We start from the raw sequence: 18,371 nt of genomic DNA, 5'->3' as shown, positions 1-18,371 counted from the left end.
TCGAGTTTGCCGCCGGCTCCCGCGGAGGTGGAGCCCCAAGATGGAGGCGAGGCAGGGTGGCGGGGGATGCTGGGAGGAAGATGGCGGCGCAGCAGCCGGGGCAGCGCGGCGGCTCCCCGGGACCCGGGCGCTGTGCCTACTTCGTGCAGAGGAAGAAACGCTTCTGCAAGATGATCCCGGGCCCCGGGAGGCGCTTTTGCGGAGAGCACGGGCAGCAGGAGGTAGCGGGCCGTGCCGGGCGGATCAGCGGGCCTGCTGCCGCTGGGGAGGAGGTGCTGCGGCGGCTGCCCGGAGAGGCAGGCGCCTTTGGGGCCTGGCGGTGCTGAGGCCATCACTTCATCCCAGCGGTAACGCTGCCAGTGCACTATTCGTTTAGATCTAAGTATTATTGTCCAAATGTTTCCATTCTGGCTAACTCACCTATCTCAGAATAGATGTTTTATGAAACGTGGATGTTCTTCAACAGCTTTTCTAAAACGGGAACACTGAATGCATGCTGAAGTGTTGTCTAAACTTTTTCTTTCATAACTAGGAAGAAAATGACAGAAAAAGAATTCCATGCCCACTTGATCCAAAACAGTAAGCATATGTAAATGCTTCTTCTATTCTTTGTCAGACTTCACATGATAAATGCTGTTACTTACTTTTCTTTCTGTTTGGGTTTTAGTACTGTATATGAAGACCAACTACAAAAGCATTTAAAAAAATGTAATTCAAGAGAGAAGCCAAAGCCAGTAAGTGCAGTGTAAATTCAGCACTATTTCCACTCAGATTTAAGGCCCTAAACATTACAGGTCTGCAGAAAGCTTCTTGTGCCGACAGCAGCTGTGGGCTGGAGGGCAGCAGTCCTAGCAAGTGCTACAGTAAGGGCAGTATGGAAGCTGCGTAAGTACTTGCTGAAATGGAAATCACATTCGAGCCTCATCTCTGTCCCTTCTCACTGTAGTTCTGAACAACTTTTTAATTCTCTTAGTTACAAACTAAAAATCTTAATTAATCTTTCTCATGAATGTTCTCTAAGATCAGTCTCATAATGCCATTCATCTTAGAGGCTTGGTGGGGGGTTGTCCTCAGAAAGTAAAGCTAACAAAGAGGCTCTGGGTATTTTCCTACCTCTGGCAGTCTGCTGCCCTAGCCAACTGCCTGTGCCTCCCAAGTTAGCCATGAGTTACGGAAAGCTACACTGACTGTTGCAGCCAGTGCCAAGGGAAGGAATGGGATATATGTCTCAACAGTTGTTTCAAGAAAACTGTAGATGGCTTCTTTATTGTCTGCCTTATCACTATTGAACCTTTAGAATTACCTGGGAAACCTTAAAATGGTCTCTGGAATCAGTCTAGTAAGCACTGACAACTTACCTTATCAATGTGTTAAATCTTATCAAAATGTGTCAGAACAGTAATTTCTGCTGGGGATTCAGGATCACACTATAGAAAACAAAATACTTGGAGTATATTCTTTTGCAGTGGATTCCTATTGCTATGTACCTTATGATAAAAAACATTGACAAATTTAGCGTTTTGCTTCCTGATAATTAACAGAATCAGATTTCTTTTTATTTTTAAAGGTCTACTTTGTTCAAGATATTAATGCAGGTTTAAAAGACGTAGCAGAAATACCAGAAAAACAAGTGAGTACAATTATTTGTTTGCAAGCTTAGTCCCTACATAACATGTTGCAATTTATCATATGACTAAAGAACTAACAAAAATAAAAAAGTCTTGTATTTATAGACATCACTTTTTTTTTTCCTTTAAAAGGTACCTATCTCTTCGCTGTCCAAAGAAGAGCTGGAGAACTTAATTCTGAAGTTGAAAAAAGCAAGTACTGGTGAGCTTATTTAATACTGAGAATAAGATACTTTAAATGGAATTGATGAAATAATTAATTGATATTTTTGTTGTTAAATATCTGTGAAATTGTGAGATATTTGGCACTAAACAGATATGAAATAATTATCAGCAAGATGCAGGCAATCCTCCAAAACTAAATTTTACTCAGAAGAATAAACTAGATTGAGAGAATGTTAAAACACTGCTATTTAGTTCATATAGCTTATTTCCTTTCCCAGCTCTGTTATAAACATACAATGATAGATTTATGCTCCAAACAGGCTATTTTGTTAGCTCTACAAATTGAGCTCATGTCTGACTATTGCAATCTGTGTGTGACAAGACCAGAAACTCTTAGGTTTCCAGTTCTCAGGAGTTTTGCATTTGCATGCAGGCCTGGAACTTTGCCTTAAGGAACAAATACTGTCCCACCATGCTGTACAAGAAGCCTTAAATGACCCAAAGAACGGGGAATCTGCTTTCAAACACCTGAAGCAGCAGGTATGGCCACTGCTTTACTAACAGCTACAGAGGTTTTTAGACATGTGGAATTCTGCTCCTGCAAATTTGAGCAACTGTGCCTGCATAATGCTAATTACTTCATAGAGAGGAAATGTGTTATGCTGTATAATTTTATGCTTTTCAAATAGTAGCAGAAATATAACCTTAGAAAGGCTGTTTTGTTGAGTGTTAGTAACAAATTTTTATTAGGATATTGAAATAAATTGCAAATTGTGTGGTGTTCTTCTGAATTTTTACTTATATAGTCTTATTTTACATTAGCTCATAATAAATCTGAGCTACAAAAGGGAAAATGTTGTATTTGCTCAGAAGTAAAAGGAATTTTTTACTTTTTCTGTGAAGCTGGTCCTGGATTTCATGGTTTTGTAATGGATGCATAAAAATAATTTGAGAGCCTGAGTTTACCTTCTGCTTTTTAATGTATATTGAATAGGAGGAATTTCAAGGGAGATGGATTGCATACTGTAGAAAGAAGAAAAATTTAAAAACAAGAAAAGTCTGTTTCCTGTACTTTCTTCCTGAGCTCTACTTTCCTATGTTTTACAAAACATGTAACTGCAGCAGAGGGAGAAGGCCCTGCAGGCACTGATACTTCACAGAAAATCTAGTACAGTACCTGTATTTTGGATGGCCACTTTAAGAATCAGCAGAGAAGATACTATAATGCGTACCTCATCCCAAAAATCCATTCCAGAAACTTCCGGGTGGAGTTCTATGATCAGTGGGAGAAGGGCAGGGTGATGCCAACTAGCCATATAATCCCTTTCCTCTGTAAACACAAGATCTTTTCCCTAATCCCTCATGGAATGGAAGAATTGTAAAAGTCTTGTGCACTTTGGTGAAGTAATCATTTTTCTCTCAGGTATTACAATACATAGTGTATATATTTGCTTGGTTTGTAAATAATGTGTGGATGTTTGTAGGCTTCTATTTTAGGTAATATGGAAAAATTACATTTACTTGGTCCAGGAAGATGTTTTGTTGAGTTTGGAGCTGGGCGAGGAAAGCTGTCTCACTGGGTTGATGCTGCATTACAGAACACTGAAAACATTCAGTTTTTGCTTGTGGAAAGGGCAACAACAAGATTCAAAGTAAGAGAGGATGCTGTCACATTAACAGGGTATAACTTTTTAAACTGTTGTTACTGAACCTGTTCGTATTTGCTTTTTATCTTCAAAAATAACAAAGCCTTTCAATTTTAAAAGTTTTGGAAGCATGATTGCTTATATTTCACACTTCCCAAATGAAAACATTATCAGGAAAAAATCCTGATGTCTGATGTTGGAAATGTGCAGGTGTTGACTTGACAGGAAGACAGTTTTGCATTATAACCTGAAGCAGAATTATTATTAGAGGCTAGCCCTACTTGATGATCTTGTTCTCTTTACACAGGTGGATGGAAAACATAAAAGGAAAGATTCTGTATTTGAACGGCTTCAAGTTGATATTCAACATTTATGTTTAAGTAAGTTCCTTCTTGGCTGGTGTAATTCTGAAACAGAAGCTTAATTTTAGATTTTCAATTCTGGACTTCAAGTCGATTTGTATGTAGTATGCCTAAATGTTCTTGGTTTTGAAGAATATTCTCTGTGGTTGCTTGGACATGTTAATGTTGTGTGTATATACATACATACACACATATATACATTAAATAGTGATTTAAAATTTTCTGGGTTTTATACACTACAGGACATCATTATAGGGTGAGAAGTACCAAAACAAAAACATTTTGAAGGTTTTTTAGAATTTTCAGGATTAAACAGCTTTGCATTGTCTGATTTAGGTGTGCAGAATGAAGCAAGTCATGCATATCATTGACTTGTGTGTATCAATACTACAGAATTTGTGGAAACACCTGTCATCAGGGGATGCCTTCATGTCCTATTTATGTTTCATAGGCAGTATAGAAAGGCTGATATGGTTAAATATGCTTCTCAGCCACAAATTAAGATTCTCTTAATTTGTTTTAGAAAAATAAAGTTTAACTTCCTTTTAATAGCTTATAACTGTATTTACAGACCACTATTTTTAGTAGTGATAAACATGAATTATTTTTTTTAAGTGTGCTGTATTATTATAGTAGAGGTTCTAGGATTGTGGGTTGTGTGTGGTTTTTGGTTTTGTTTTGTGTTTGTTTTTTTTCTTCCAGATAAGGTACCAGTTTTGGAGAAGAAAAATCTACCAGTGGTAGGATTTGGGAAACATTTGTGTGGTGCTGCAACAGGTATGAATTGCTCATGTGTTAACTGCAGAAAGTTAGGATACTAAATCTTACAATCTGAATGGACTGAACTTCCAAACTGTCCTTTTAAGCTTTTCTTGCCCTCTAACCCTTTATTGGTGAAAGCAGCAATTATCTTCTAAACATCTGTTGACTTCAGTGGAATAGGTGCAAGGCTACTTTAGACAGAAGTAAAACATTTCTTAGTTTCTATAGAGTAGAACAAATTGAAAGTATCTGTTTTAGCACTTTAGCCTCTACTCTAAAATGATATTTTCTTTTCTAAATTTGTACTGGCATCTGAATATGCATCCCAAGCAAACAGAAGAGTTTCTGTCCTGATAATTTTCAGTTAATACACTTTTTCTAATGTCTGTGGTATAGAGAAAGACATCTCAAATACGACAACTATATTGGTACTGTTACAAAGATGATAAAGTTAAGCATTTAGAAAGTAAATGTACATATTAAATAAATTGTGTCCTAGATAGCAAACCTTCAGAACAAATACTTAAATGTTTTACAGGGAGGAGATCCTCCTTCAATATGCCAATTCACTAACCAAATTATTTCAGATTCACTTGCGTAGAACAATTATTCAAGAAGAAAAGACCTTAGTAGCTCCAGAGGTCTCAAAATATTCATTTAGCATTTAGGGTTTTCATGTTTTCAAAGCATGCTTGTAACTTTTAGTTATACTTGACATTCCTTTTTGGCTTATTTTGTGATGTATACTTTTGTTATTCTTTCTGGGAAGTACATTCCCAATCATGATACACCCTTATGAATAATGTCATGGTACTAATCACTAGGTTTTGTGAGGGGTATATTTGGTTTTTTCCCAGATCTTGCTTTGAGATGTTTGGTTGAAAGTTACACAACTTGCTGTGATGGAGAAAATGAAGAGCCTGCACCAAAACGCTCTAGGAATGATAAGACAGAGGTGGCCTCTAACAATTCTTCTGATAATGAAAGCAACAGAGAAGACTGTAAGCCTGTAGCGGGAATTGTTATTGCACTGTGCTGCCATCACAAGTGTGACTGGACACATTATGTAGGCAGAGAGTTTTTTAAATCAGTAGGACTTGGACCAGTAGAATTTAATTATTTTCAGAGAATGAGTAGCTGGGCTACTTGTGGCATGCGAGAAACCACAAGCAAAGCCTCTGCAAGTCAAGAAAGTGAAGATCAAACTAATGACATAGAAGATCACGAGCAAACACTCAGCAAAACAGAGAGTGGTTCTGATACTTTACAAGGGTATGTAATTATTTTTTAGCAAATGGGTTCCTGCAGATAAGCAAGATTATGTATAGTGTTATATAGAAGTGTTTTGTGTCCTCAAAATTACTCATTTTACAGAAACATTTTAATTACTAAATGTATATAAATCTCCTACTTTCAAAATACAGTTTTCATGGACATATATTTCAAAACATTTAAACAGTCATGCTTGCCTGAATTTAAATCAATTTAGTGTTTTCAGTAGTTTTTCTAAGCATAACCACTAATGTAAATTAACAAAACTATTCTTCTGAACCGTTTGTTCTTTCCCTCCTTTTTATGAAACTAGGGTACTTACTGTTGAAGAACGAAAGGAGATAGGTTGCCTCTGTAAACTGCTGATTGATCATGGACGGATTGAATATTTGCAACAACGAGGATACAAGGCTGCACTGCAGTATTATACAGAGTCTGCTGTGTCCTTGGAGAATGTCCTGTTGACAGCTGTCCCAAGTCCATCTTTGATACCAGAGTCAGCAACACGTCAGGAGACAGATTTGGAACTGGCAGGAAAAAGCCTTTAAAATATATCTGCATTTTTTAAAAAGCTAATTCATTTATTACAAAAAAACCCTGGTTCAGTCTTTTCTGTACCCAGGAAAAGTTCTCATATTTCCCAGTTTCACCAGGAATTACAAATACGGAAATCAGTTCTCATCAGTGGAAAAACAAAATAATAAAATCCCTAAGAATATTTGAAACCTGTTGAAGCCTCTTTGCTAGGAAGAAGTATACTTGATATTTTCTTCCAATCGCAGTTCATTCTTTATTCATTAGAATTTATGACAGGAGAAGGACCAGAAGTACAACTTTCCAGATTTCCTGAAAGACAGTAGGTTAAAAAAAGATAAATTAACATACTTTATTTTCACCTTGAATTCCAGGATAGCTTTCTATTTCCTCTTAAGATATAGAAGTAGGCCTGGGTACTTTCATCAGCCTTTCCTGCTAGGGGAATCTGTTAGGGAAGAAAACTTACTTGTATACTGTCTTCTGATGTATTTTTGCTAATTTGATCACTCATGAAATCCTGATAATAAAAAAGCTGGCTTGGTGTTCTAAATCAAAAGCATTTCAGTCATTCATTTTTTAGCCCTTCACAATATATAGAATGAACATTTTATATCTGCAGTGCATGAAGTTCTCTCTGCAAGTAACAGCTGCCACCTGCACATCTGTTGAGAAGTGCTTATTTTGGTCTGTTACTGCAACCTTTAAGCTGTTAACTTTGAGAGTACTTACAGCATTTTTTTGCCACAGTGATTTAGAAATGGGATGGAATTGTTGGTGTGTTTTGTTTAGGTGACTGGATTTTCTGTCAGGGAAAGCAAGCTGGGAGAAAAAGCTGTTTATGAAGTGTTGATAATTCATTGCTAAAAATTATGTGCATTGGGACCATGGGTGCATCTCCCTTAAAATCCTTTTTTGGTAGTCCCCATCTGGACAACATCCAAACACAGGGAAAGCTGACCTTCACGAGGCAAACGCTGTTCTGGGAGACCCACACTGTGTAAACTCTGGTTAAATTGCAAATACAAGAGGCAGTCATTAACTTCTAGTTACTCAGGCACATTTATACCAATGTTCCATGGGTCCAGTATGTTCCTATTAGAAAATGTTTGTGTGAAGACCTACTGTGCCACCTCCCAATAACAGTGCCCCTGTCCTCAGTGAAAGTCTGTTTACAGTTATTTTGGAAAACCTCACTTAAGATTATTCATATTTCATTTGCATACATGTCCTAGCTTTGTTTTACACAGCATACCCTTCCCTTTATTTCCGTATTCCAGAGAGATTAGAATTAATAAAAAAAACATACCTGTTTTCCTGAGTGACTCCTGGATATATATGTGCATGAATTCAATGCCGAACATCTCCTGTTGCTCCTCCTCTTCTGTATTCTCACATGGAGGGAGTGTTACCTCTAACTCCAAGGGGTTGCCTCTGAAGTTGACAAATCTGACAATTCACCAGAAAAGATTACTCTTGCAATAGGTCTTGTCCAGAGAGAATAACTCTTTCGAAACTGTAATGAGATTCCTCAAACAGTGTTTTAAGCAAAATAAAATGTCTTCAGCTAAACACATCACTGTGTTAGTAGTATTAAGTAAGCTAAGAAGATGCCTTATAACAACAATAGCTGATTATGGTGGAAGAAAACATTGCAGCCCTCATCATTTAATCTGTCAGTCTTACTGAACATCTACAAAGAGATGAGTGGATGAGAACAAGGTGTAAATGCCTGCCTTCCCCCAGCTTTGCAAGGTAAAGCCACCCCTGTCTTCCTCTGCTCTTGGTCCATCCCTGGGCCTATGCTCATACATTTTGTTTAATGAGGTGCTGCTTCTCCTGAAACATCCCAAAACAGGAATTATTGTACTGGGTTAGACGTGATTGATTTAGACTAGCATTCCTTCTCTAAAATGGCCAGCATCCAGGAACTCAAATGAAAGTTTCTGTCACAGGATAGAAAATAATTTCCATTCTATCAATTAAAATTTTATATTAATTCTTTTTTGTTTTTCCAAATCAAGTACAGGAGAGTTTCATCCATACTTGTGTACCTAATCCTTTTTCTTTAATTCCAAATGCTTGACTTCTGGGTTTACTTTTTTCTCATTTTTATGCTTGTCACATATTTTTCCTCCAGGCTCTTTGCTTTAGAGAACAATATAAAAGGCCAATTAGAATTGGGCATTTGCACCCTTTGGAAATGAGAAAATGTATTACAATCTCCTTTTACAATTGGGATTGTAACTATATAGCTTACTTATTTAAATAAGTACAATAAATAAGTGTAGTACACACAGCTTTCTCTACCAGATCCTCAGCTGTTGTGGATCCGTGTAATTATGCTGATTTACATGCTGTTGTGTCCATCTGTACAACAGTGAATGTGCCTTTCTTTTCCACTTCTTTAGTGTTTCTCTGATACACAAATCAAGGGAGGCTTTAAAGCTCATCTTCTAGTATTTATATTTCTGTTGCTTTTTCTTACCTCAGATTTGTCATGTCCTTCATACAAGCTGGAATATCCTTAATTTTGTTATTGCTAAGGACAAGAGTGCTAAGATTTTTCATATTACTAATGGTTTCTGGCAAAGAGGTTATCTCATTTCTTTGGAGCCATAAACTGTGGAGATTTTCCATTCTGTAAAACAGGCATTTGCACAATGAATCAGTATGTAGAAAATCTATCTTATCAATTGTTAATATAAAGTAATAAATTGATTATTTTTTACAGCCACATAAAAGGCTCTCATAAAGAAGACAACAATTTTCAAAGGAAAACCCATATCCAAGGTAATCACCCAACATCTGGTAAAAAATGTCATTGGCAAAAAATATTTGATAGCTGATACTAAATTTAGGGTTTATTGAATGGGTTATTTCAGCTTATCCAAAATATCACATTAAAAGCTGATAAATCTTAAGTTTGCAGTGAGGTTAACATTAAAATAATATTTTTAAGTAGGATTTAATAAATAGAATGTAAATACAATGGTACTGAGACTAAGATGTGAGCTTTGAGTTTTATTTACCTGTCAATTGCTTCAGGAAGCTCCTGGAGTTTATTTCCCCCCATATCTAACCATTCTAGATTTGGCATGTTGAGAAGAGCTGAAGGGATGGTAGTAAACTGATTCATGCTCAAATCTATGTGTGAAAGTTTCTTTAAATCACTGAGCTGAAAAGAAAGGGAGATTTAATGCAAGTTTGTATAGCTGTTCCATTACAGCAGTGCTGATACAATGTTGACTGACAAAAAGAAACAGTTTAAAAACATTACAACACATTTTGGAGTTGGTTTAGTAAGCACAAAATGGTTTCTGAGTTGCCATAGTTGAAATTACCTAATTACAGTTCTCACCTGGAAGGTAGGTAGGTTTGAAACTGATGAAGCAGAACTTAATCTCCCACCTAGCAAGTACCCTAACAGCTAAGAAGCTGAATGCCACGTCTACAACACAGGTATAACCCAACCCTTTAGAAGAAAAGGAGTATTAAAGACACCACTGCCCCTACTATTTCACCCTCCATGCAACGTACCATTTTTCTTTAGTCAAATAGTCAGATATTTATAGATCAAATTGCACGGACTGTATTTTAGAGTGAACCTATGTTCATATTCCATGTTGTGAAGTCTATTACTAAGGCAAGACATGCTAAAAATTAAACAGCATAATTCAGTATTGCAACACCTAATTCCTTTGGTGAATCATGTCTTCAGGTGCTTTTATAATGTTCAAGTTACCCAAAGAAGTGTTATGACAACTCTGGTCTAGCTGTCTAAACACAGAATGCCACTCACGTACATAGAACTGAAGCTTCACCCTGTCACATCAGCAGAGTCTCAGCAGGACAGAGTTATGTCTTTGCTATCAGCTGTTAGCAGCTATCACTGTGCAATACACTATATAACCTGTATTCACATAGATTTTTGTAAATTCTGGATTCTAATTAATAGCTTGTATTTTCATTTGAAGATTTTTTATTTGGTATTACTACTTGGACTCAATTTTGCTAAGCAGCTATTGCTGTCATCTATCACTGCTACTGTTTTTTAATTAAATTATAACAAGTAAGTATGTTTACATACATGTCATCTCTATCTAAGAGGCTAATACCTAGAGATGCAGGTCTCTTTCACGTCCAAATTAAAGCTCAATAGTAGGTGAGCATTTGTTCTTATTCTCTCTGACTTGCGTTCAGCATCTCAGAACAACATCCATTTAACTCTGCATGGGCAGTTGTGTAGATGACACAAACCCTCTTCATAGCTAACAGCTCTGGTAAAGATGCTCACAGTGGTGTCCTGGCATATGGCACCAATTTGTATTCTCAACCATAAAAGGGAACTTCTGTGCTAAGGCATCAGATCCTGAGTGGGGTAACTCAGTGAAGACCTTCAGTCTAAACAAATAACAGCAAGTGTATCACTGTCCCATATGCATTACCAAGTTATTTATCTGGACAAAATAAAGACTGGGTCCTTCAGCTACTCAGGTATATGTATATCCCTCTCACGTGGCTTCAGTTTGAATAGTGATATAAATATTAATCACATATAACCACATATAAATCACATATAAATATGTATTATTGTTCACATAGGTGTTTTTGTGGAGTAGTTGTGAAATCAGATTATCAAAGCAAACCTGAAAACATAGGGTGCAACACTTAATGATAATTATTTATGGATAAATTAAAAATAAGCATTAATTAAATTAATTAAACAAAACTAAGCAAAACAAAACAGTCCATCAAACCTGAGGTGGAAGATCACATATACTCCTGTTGACAGCCAGTTCCAGTCTTTCAAGACTGACACAGTTACTTATTTCCTTAGGAATAGACTTTATTCTATTGTAACTGAGAAGCAGCTCTTGGAGGCTAGTCAGCTGGCCTGTGGAGAGCACAAATGAGAAATAGTAAATGTTCAGGTTCATTCTACTTGAAATACAATATTACTTGTTTTGTATTATCCTTATATTGTTACACAAGTGCTCTATGTTGTCATGGAAAAAGAAATCACTTAAATTCAAATAATAGGACTTCAGGATTCTAAAGTACAGAACTGAACTCCAGCTGACTGCTACAAAAAAGCCCCAAAACTAAAGCACAGTCTACTCATGCTGTGGACTCAGAACATGAAGCCTGTTTTTCAGTATCACTTTTATAGCTGCATTATGATGTCTAGTATCTGCTTTGCTTACAAACTTTTTTTTTCTCACAGGGAGCTTTCATAAAGATCTATCTCCTCCATCTGGCCATCTTTTTTAATTTATGTGGAATCCATGCTTTTAAGATCTGTCTCACTGTCAGATTTAAATTAACTACCCAATAGTATTGTTAGACAGGCAAAGTGAACAAAAACGGCATGATTGCATAAGACAAATTTTCTTAGAAAAGCAGCTTAAAATAAAAAAGAAAGCACAGCTCACCAATTTCTTTAGGTACAGTTTCAACTGAGTTCCGGGACAGATCCAGAACAAGAAGATTGTGAAATTTTCCAATGAACTGAGGAATTTTCTGCAAACTCGTTCTGTGAAGCTGCCATTCCTGAAGATGGAGCAATTTCAATAAGCATGAAGGTAGAGTCTAAGACAAGAAATATGAACCAGAAGAAATTCAGCTTAATATACAAAAAGAACACAGCATTAGGTAGAAGTTTTATTTGAAACAGTAACAGTCTTGTTACTCAGGGTTGCTTTTGTGTTTTTTTATTTATTTATTTTTAGACAAAGCAAATATAACTGAAAATGAAACAGCTCTAAATAGGTTTTTTTTGTATTTAAATGGTGATCTAAATTGTATTTCCTATTATTTTAGGAAACACAGTGAGGAGCTGAGAGCAGAGGAGTTGAGGGACAGAAAAACTACGATGTCTGTGTGCTGTGAGTTCTGAACAAAGAACACTGGCCTATGGAGCACCAGAGTATTGGTGGGTGTGGCTGTCACTCTCTCACTGGCCTTAACATGGTTTAATTCTCACCACTGTATAGGAACTGGCATCTGCATTTCACGTGGCTCAGAACAGACTGTGAGCTTCCACTCTGTCATTGATTCAACAGTCAGCCATGTCCCCCCATGCGTGAGAAACAAGAGTATCAGTAGTCTGGGAATCTGCTGGCTCATTTTCACTCTTAGAGAAAGTAAGCAACAGTAAGAAATATCTTCATGCATTTAAATGCAGAGGGTTTCCACCATGATACATTTCAGTAGTTTTGGTGTGTTAACGTTAAATGAGGATTTACGTAATTAAACTAATAATTTCCACTGTAAATAATTTATAATGCAGAAAAGCCTTTTGGACTGTATTTTTGCAGAGTAATCCTTAATATTCAGGATGAAAAAAAACCAGCTTGCTTTTACACTCTCACAGCAGTGCATCTCAATTAATTGTTAACACACAGTGAGCAGCACTTCATAGATTATAAAATAGTAACATTGTGAGTGCAAAGTAGTAATAAATAATTTTCTACCGCATCAGTCATTCAACCCAAGCAATGTTCATTCCAATCAATACTACCTTCCATTCTTCTTCCTCTATCCTTAAAATTGCTCTTCCATCTTCATTAATAATTTTTTCCTTGAGCTTTGCTAATGCAGCTCTCTCCTCCCAGACGAGTATCAGCCTACAAGGGAAAGATCTGTCAGTGGTGCAACAATGAACACAGGCAAAAATTATTATAATTCTATTTTCTGGAACAAAGATACAGTAGCCTTTTTGGGTGTCAAACAACATTTATTATATCTGCATGCTGAATAAACTATAAATTTGAGGGAAGACAAGAACCTAAAGTAATGTTTGGCTGATGTAATTTATAGGAATTCTATTTTATAGTTCTTCAAATTTACAGTCAGAAGGAACATATAACTCCATTAATTTTCATCATGCTGCAGCAGAACAATAAAATATAAAGTCATATGGAATTACGTTCCAAAGCTATTAACTTTGAAGCAGTGTCCTAAATAGAAAGCCTTCAGTTCCACCAAATGTAAATGCAATCAAACATGGTCAATCAGCCAAGGATTATTTTAGCTTGATTAGTTCCAAAGGGGACTTAAGAAAGAATTATGAAAATGAGGCTAATTCTCTTTCTGCTCCTATTTTCCATTAGTAACTTTTGATCTGCTTAGTAATTTTCAAACACATCTGACACATTAGGAAGTGTTCCAAAAATAGAATGCTAAATGTGTTCACATTTCATGAAATTGCTGGCCAGAGAGAAGACTGAGCAGCCCTCTCAAAGCCTCCACTGAGAATAAAGCATAAAAAAATCAAATCTCCCCTGGTGAGAACATCCACACAGGAGAGAATTTCAACATCTGAAATTAGGGGATACAGTGTATAAGCTAGTATTTTTGTCATAAAACACAATTCTTGGCTTGACCTGACCATAGTGCTAGATTCTAACTGGTGGGAATTCTGCTGGAGTAATGACTCTAGAATTAGATTGTGGATCAGTCTGAAAATACCAATCATAGTCTTCTGAAATGTAACATACAGTCAAGCTTTTCACATACTTAAAGATCTACAAATTACCTACCTTCCTGCAGACCTCTCTCTGAATTCTTTTTCTTTCCGTAATTCTTCATTTATCTTGTGTATTCTCACTTCCCAAAGTGTCTTCACAGCAGTGAAAGTTCCAAGGCAAACTGCAGTTTCAGTCATGATCCTTACATGTTCAGATCCAGTCACAGGAATGTGACTGTGAATTTCAGGCTCGATGCATCAGTGCACCTGTCAGCTACCAGATGGGGACAGTGACATTAAACTAAAGACTGCAATACCCACTTGATCTTATTATTAAATTTAGTTAATGTATAGAACTGACAACTGAATTTTAGCAACTGCTTTCTTTTTTAAAAAATAGATAATTGCACCTAGCTACATTTTCTTAAAATAAGAAATGGTATTCCTGCAATCTCTCTGCATTCTTAGTGAACAACTGCTCCTTTCAGTTTCTTCCAATGGCAGACTGAGTACTGACTATAATTATTAAATACACACATAAGCATTCATGCCCTTCCCAGGAGAAATTAAGCTGTTACCTGCAATTCAAGGCAATTAAATCTTAGTAGCTGCATCCTGAGACCTTTGTAACTAAAGAAGTTTTGCACTTTAGAGAAACTGAACTGTTGCTGGGTATAAATTAGTATACTTTATTTGTATTTGTTTTCTTAATAGCTTAACTCATTATAATACATTTTATAGTTAGTAATGCATTACCTTTAAGAGAAAGCTTTTTTAATTCTTCAGATCTCTCTTTGAATCTTCTTGCAGTTCTGCTGAGTGCCAGGATCCACATTAAAAAAAAAATAATAATTTCAGCCTAAAGTTTTGAAGTCACCTATTCTTTAATGAGATAATTAATACCTCTTTTCCTGAAGAGCAGCAAAGTAAGATACTCAGTCATCCTAATCAGTGCACCCCTCTTAAAAGCATTCTCATTGCCATTACTGCTGTCATTTGGGAAAGGGTTTTTTGGGAAATAAATTGGAGCCAAGAAATTGATAATCAGATAAGCTTGGAAAACTAAACTTGATGCCAACAGCAATGTACCCTGAACACTGATGATCTGAATGCTTCCTTTCAAGTTTCTTACTCATACTTGCAGGGACAAGTAAGAAACACATCTTACATATCCATTCAAACAAAAAAAGGGAAGATAACTTTCTTCCAAACAAGCAGGTAGATAACAACAAAATGGAATTTCAGGTCTTTTCACGCATGTATTTTCCTACAATAATTGTTGCATGTCTGTCTTATAGAGCAATCTCTTCTGTTATATTTATTCCACTGTAATTTTGTGTGGCATGGATAAGACACAACTGCTTAGTGAACATTTCTGTGTTCAAGCTGTCAATCATTCTACTTTATATTTACTATGTCTTTTGATAACATAATTATTTGTAGAGCTTGATTATACCCAAAGCATTTATTAGAAATGCGCAGGCTAATAATAATAAATGTAAATTGTGAGGATTGCTTTCTGTTGTAAAGACAGCATTAAAATAAAATTATAATGTTTGAATAAAGAAGAATCTGGTCCAATACGTTAATATTAAGGATTCTTAACTCCTTCTGTTTAAGGAAAAATGGCAGGATTTGACAGATGACACACACAGCAACCACAGTGTGGCACAACGCAGTCTGGCATTTGGATTCCTAAAGAGGGACTGATTTTTTTTCCTGGAAAGAGAGCATTGTATACTCTTTCCCTTCCTCCCATAAATGCAACAGTATTTATTATTTTGAAGGATTAACGTATCTTTCAGTGGTCCTTATAGTAATTACCTTTCTCACTCCTCATCCCAATATGCTACAGTAATGGCAAAGACATTATATGAGGTTTTTTTTCTCTGATTCATGGTTACAATTTTAATTTGTTATTTTTCAGGATTAAACTTCTGAGATTCAGTGATTTCCCTGATCTATTGATTCTTGTTTAGAGACATTTTTTTGAACAATAAGCCTTCTTAGGTAGAAAACTATAAATCTTTTTAATAGAAACTGTGCAAAAAAGAGACATTTGTTAATATTTGTACTACTAAAATCAGCATCAGGTTATATAGTTGAAACTACTTATTTTTAATAAAGCTTATATTAAGCAACTCTCTTTTACTGTGGAAAGCATATTATTAATTAAATACTGTTTCAGAACCATGGAATGTGAAAGAGGGCCTAAGCATATGACTTCGTTTTCAAGGAGATTCAACCATATAAAAATAGGACTAGTATCAAAAGCTACTTGTTCTTAGATCTTATTATTTGTTAGGAAAATGAAAACCATAACAATCATGCCTACATGGCCAACAACTCAGAAATTAATTCCCAAGCATAGCTGTAAAACAACTGCAAATTTACTCCCAAGTAATCAGATCTCCCAGCAACTTCATCTCCAAGCATCTGAAACAGTTTAACAACTTACCTCGATTATTTGGTGTTTTCAAGGATTCCCTGTGACTCGTTGCTTTCCGGGCAAAAGCAGAGATAAATTACACATTTTGTCTGAACTACCAAAACCATATAGAACCCTCTCTCAGACTGCAATGCACTGTCAGTCTAGTTCTAATTTTAACCCATGCTGAGAATAGAAGGTATCACATGAGGCACTTCTGCAAAACCCCCAAGCATTTATTACTCCTGAAGTCTTTCCAGTTTGCTGAACAAAATTGGACACGCATAAACTCCTGGACTCCCTCAAACCAGGACATAAAAGTAACAAATTATGAACAAAAAGAACAAAGGAGTACTTGTTATGATCCACAGTGAAAAACAAACTAGTTTTGAATTCTAAATGACAGTTACTTCCTGTACTCTAGTAATGTTTCTCTGCAAAATAACTGAGCTTCAAAGTGCTATGAAATAGCAAGATTGACCAATTAGACCAGAAAAAGCATTCTATCAGGAACTATTTTACTCATTACTTTTTCCCATGCTGAAAAATTTTCTTGTTGAAAAATATTAGTGCAAAATATTAAAGTCAAGACAGAAAAGCAATCTTTATCAGGATGTGCAGAATGGGTTATTACTCACCCCTTTTCATGTTTCCAATCATGAAATATTTTTCACAGAATCCCAGAATCCTTCTGGTTGGAAAAGACCTTTAAAGTAATCGAGTTCAACCATAACCTAACTCTACCAACCATTAACTTAACTCTACCAAGACCAGTGCTTAAACCATGTTCCGAAGCACCACATCTATATATCTTTTAAACACCTCCAGGGATAGTGATTTCGTTCACCTCCTTGGGCAGCCTACTCAAGTGTTTAATTACCCTTTAAATGAAGAAGTTTCTTTTATTATCTATTCTAAACCTCCCCAGTGCAGCTTGAATCCACTTCCTATTGCTTGTTACTAAGAAGAGACCAAAGCCCACCTTGCTACAACTTCCTGAAAGGAGGTTGTAGAGAGCAATAAGGTCTCCCCCCTCAGCCTCCTCTTCTCCAGGCTAAACAACTCCCTCAGCTGCTCCTCATAAAACTTGTGCTCAAGACCCTACACCAGCTTTTTTGCCCTTCTCTGCACTCGCTCCAGCACCATAATGTCCTTCTTGTAGTGAGGGGCCCAAAACTGCACACAGTACTCAAGGTGCAGCCTCACCAGTGCAGAGTACAAGGGGACAATCACTTCCCTGCTTCTGCTGGCCACACTATTCCTGATGCAGGCCAGGATGCCTTTGGTCTTCTTGGCCACCTGGGCACACTGCTAGCTCAAGTTCATCCAGCTGTCAATCAACACACTCGGGTCCTTTTCTGCTGGGCAGCTTTCCAGCTGCTCCTCCCAAGCCTGTAGTGTTGCTTGAGGTTGTTCTGACTGAAATGCAGGACCTGGCACTTGGCCTTGTTGAACCTCATACAATTGGCCTTGGCCCATCGATCCAGCCTGTCCAGGTCCCTCTGCAGAGCCTTCCTACCTTCAGGCAGATCAACACTCCCTCCCAACTTAGTGTCATCTGCAAACTGACTGATGGTGCATTTGATCCCCTTGTCCAGATCACTGATAAAGATATTAGAGAGAACTGTCTCCAATACTGAGATCCCAGAGGAACCCCACTTGTGACTGTCCACCAGCTGGATTGAACTCAATTCACAACAACTCTGTGGGCCTGGTCATCCAGTGAGATTTTTACTCAGTGAAGTGTACACTGGTCTAGGCCATATATAGCCATTTCCTCCAGGGGAATGCTGTGAGAAACGACGTCAAAGGCTCTACTAAGGTCCAGGTAAATTACATCCACAGCCCTTCCCTCAGCCACTACATGGGTCACCTTGTCATAGGAGGAGATTAGGTCTGTGAAGCAGGACCTGCCTTTCATGAGCCCATGCTGACTGAGCCTGATCACCTGGTTGTTCCACACATGCTGCATAATGGCACTCAAGATGATCTGCTCCATAACAGATGATCTGCTCCATAACTTTAATATTCTATTTCTTCAAAGAGCCCTTGGAGAAGATAAAAGGAGAACAAATAGTCAGCATCTTTTCTTTCACCAAATGG

At 36.9% G+C, this 18,371-nt stretch overlaps 2 protein-coding genes across 4 annotated transcripts; one reads left to right on the top strand and one right to left on the bottom strand.

Annotated features, from left to right (window-relative positions):
- The first annotated feature begins 50 nt into the window (after window positions 1–50).
- TRMT13 (tRNA methyltransferase 13 homolog) lies at window positions 51–6,928 on the top strand. 2 transcript variants are annotated; one of them, XM_051624801.1, is made up of 11 exons: window positions 51–221; window positions 533–579; window positions 668–734; window positions 1,568–1,630; window positions 1,761–1,830; window positions 2,227–2,333; window positions 3,278–3,445; window positions 3,747–3,819; window positions 4,504–4,578; window positions 5,421–5,835; window positions 6,149–6,928. In XM_051624801.1, exons 1-11 carry the CDS (start codon window positions 81–83, stop codon window positions 6,381–6,383), a joined length of 1,461 nt encoding a protein of 486 aa, XP_051480761.1. In that variant the 5' UTR covers window positions 51–80; the 3' UTR covers window positions 6,384–6,928. The 2 variants fall into 2 exon arrangements, with proteins under 2 accessions (XP_051480761.1, XP_051480762.1); XM_051624802.1 differs by having other exon boundaries at window positions 128–347; window positions 533–734.
- Window positions 6,396–16,900, bottom strand: LRRC39 (leucine rich repeat containing 39). Of its 2 annotated transcripts, none has more exons than XM_051624807.1 (10): window positions 16,299–16,900; window positions 14,597–14,655; window positions 13,914–14,114; window positions 12,893–12,998; window positions 11,805–11,961; window positions 11,130–11,266; window positions 9,402–9,547; window positions 8,858–9,010; window positions 7,679–7,818; window positions 6,396–6,681 (listed from the first exon to the last, which is right to left on the bottom strand). In XM_051624807.1, exons 3-10 carry the CDS (start codon window positions 14,036–14,038, stop codon window positions 6,626–6,628), a joined length of 1,020 nt encoding a protein of 339 aa, XP_051480767.1. In that variant the 5' UTR covers window positions 14,039–14,114; window positions 14,597–14,655; window positions 16,299–16,900; the 3' UTR covers window positions 6,396–6,625. The 2 variants fall into 2 exon arrangements, with proteins under 2 accessions (XP_051480767.1, XP_051480769.1); XM_051624809.1 differs by having other exon boundaries at window positions 14,597–14,652.
- Between the last annotated feature and the right edge of the window lie 1,471 nt (window positions 16,901–18,371).

The sequence above is a fragment of the Apus apus genome, chromosome 7, assembly GCF_020740795.1.
Source record: "Apus apus isolate bApuApu2 chromosome 7, bApuApu2.pri.cur, whole genome shotgun sequence".
NCBI classification, from domain to species: Eukaryota; Metazoa; Chordata; class Aves; order Apodiformes; family Apodidae; genus Apus; species Apus apus.
The sequence above is the reverse complement of the archived record's forward strand: the minus strand, read 5'-3'. Positions and strand labels throughout refer to the sequence as shown.

Excerpts from the sequence above, each read along its gene's own strand:
- TRMT13 (XM_051624801.1), top strand. The coding sequence starts at position 81 with ATGGCGGCGCAGCAGCCGGGGCAGCGCGGCGGCTCCCCGGGACCCGGG. Across the intron at positions 2,334-3,277 it reads TCAAACACCTGAAGCAGCAG|GCTTCTATTTTAGGTAATAT; the intron begins GTATGGCCACTG and ends GGATGTTTGTAG. Across the intron at positions 5,836-6,148 it reads GGTTCTGATACTTTACAAGG|GGTACTTACTGTTGAAGAAC; the intron begins GTATGTAATTAT and ends TTATGAAACTAG.
- LRRC39 (XM_051624807.1), bottom strand. The coding sequence starts at position 14,038 with ATGACTGAAACTGCAGTTTGCCTTGGAACTTTCACTGCTGTGAAGACA. Across the intron at positions 11,962-12,892 it reads TAGAGGAAGAAGAATGGAAG|ACTCTACCTTCATGCTTATT; the intron begins GTAGTATTGATT and ends TTCTTGTCTTAG. Across the intron at positions 6,682-7,678 it reads GGAGTCACTCAGGAAAACAG|GAAATCTGGAAAGTTGTACT; the intron begins GTATGTTTTTTT and ends ACTGTCTTTCAG.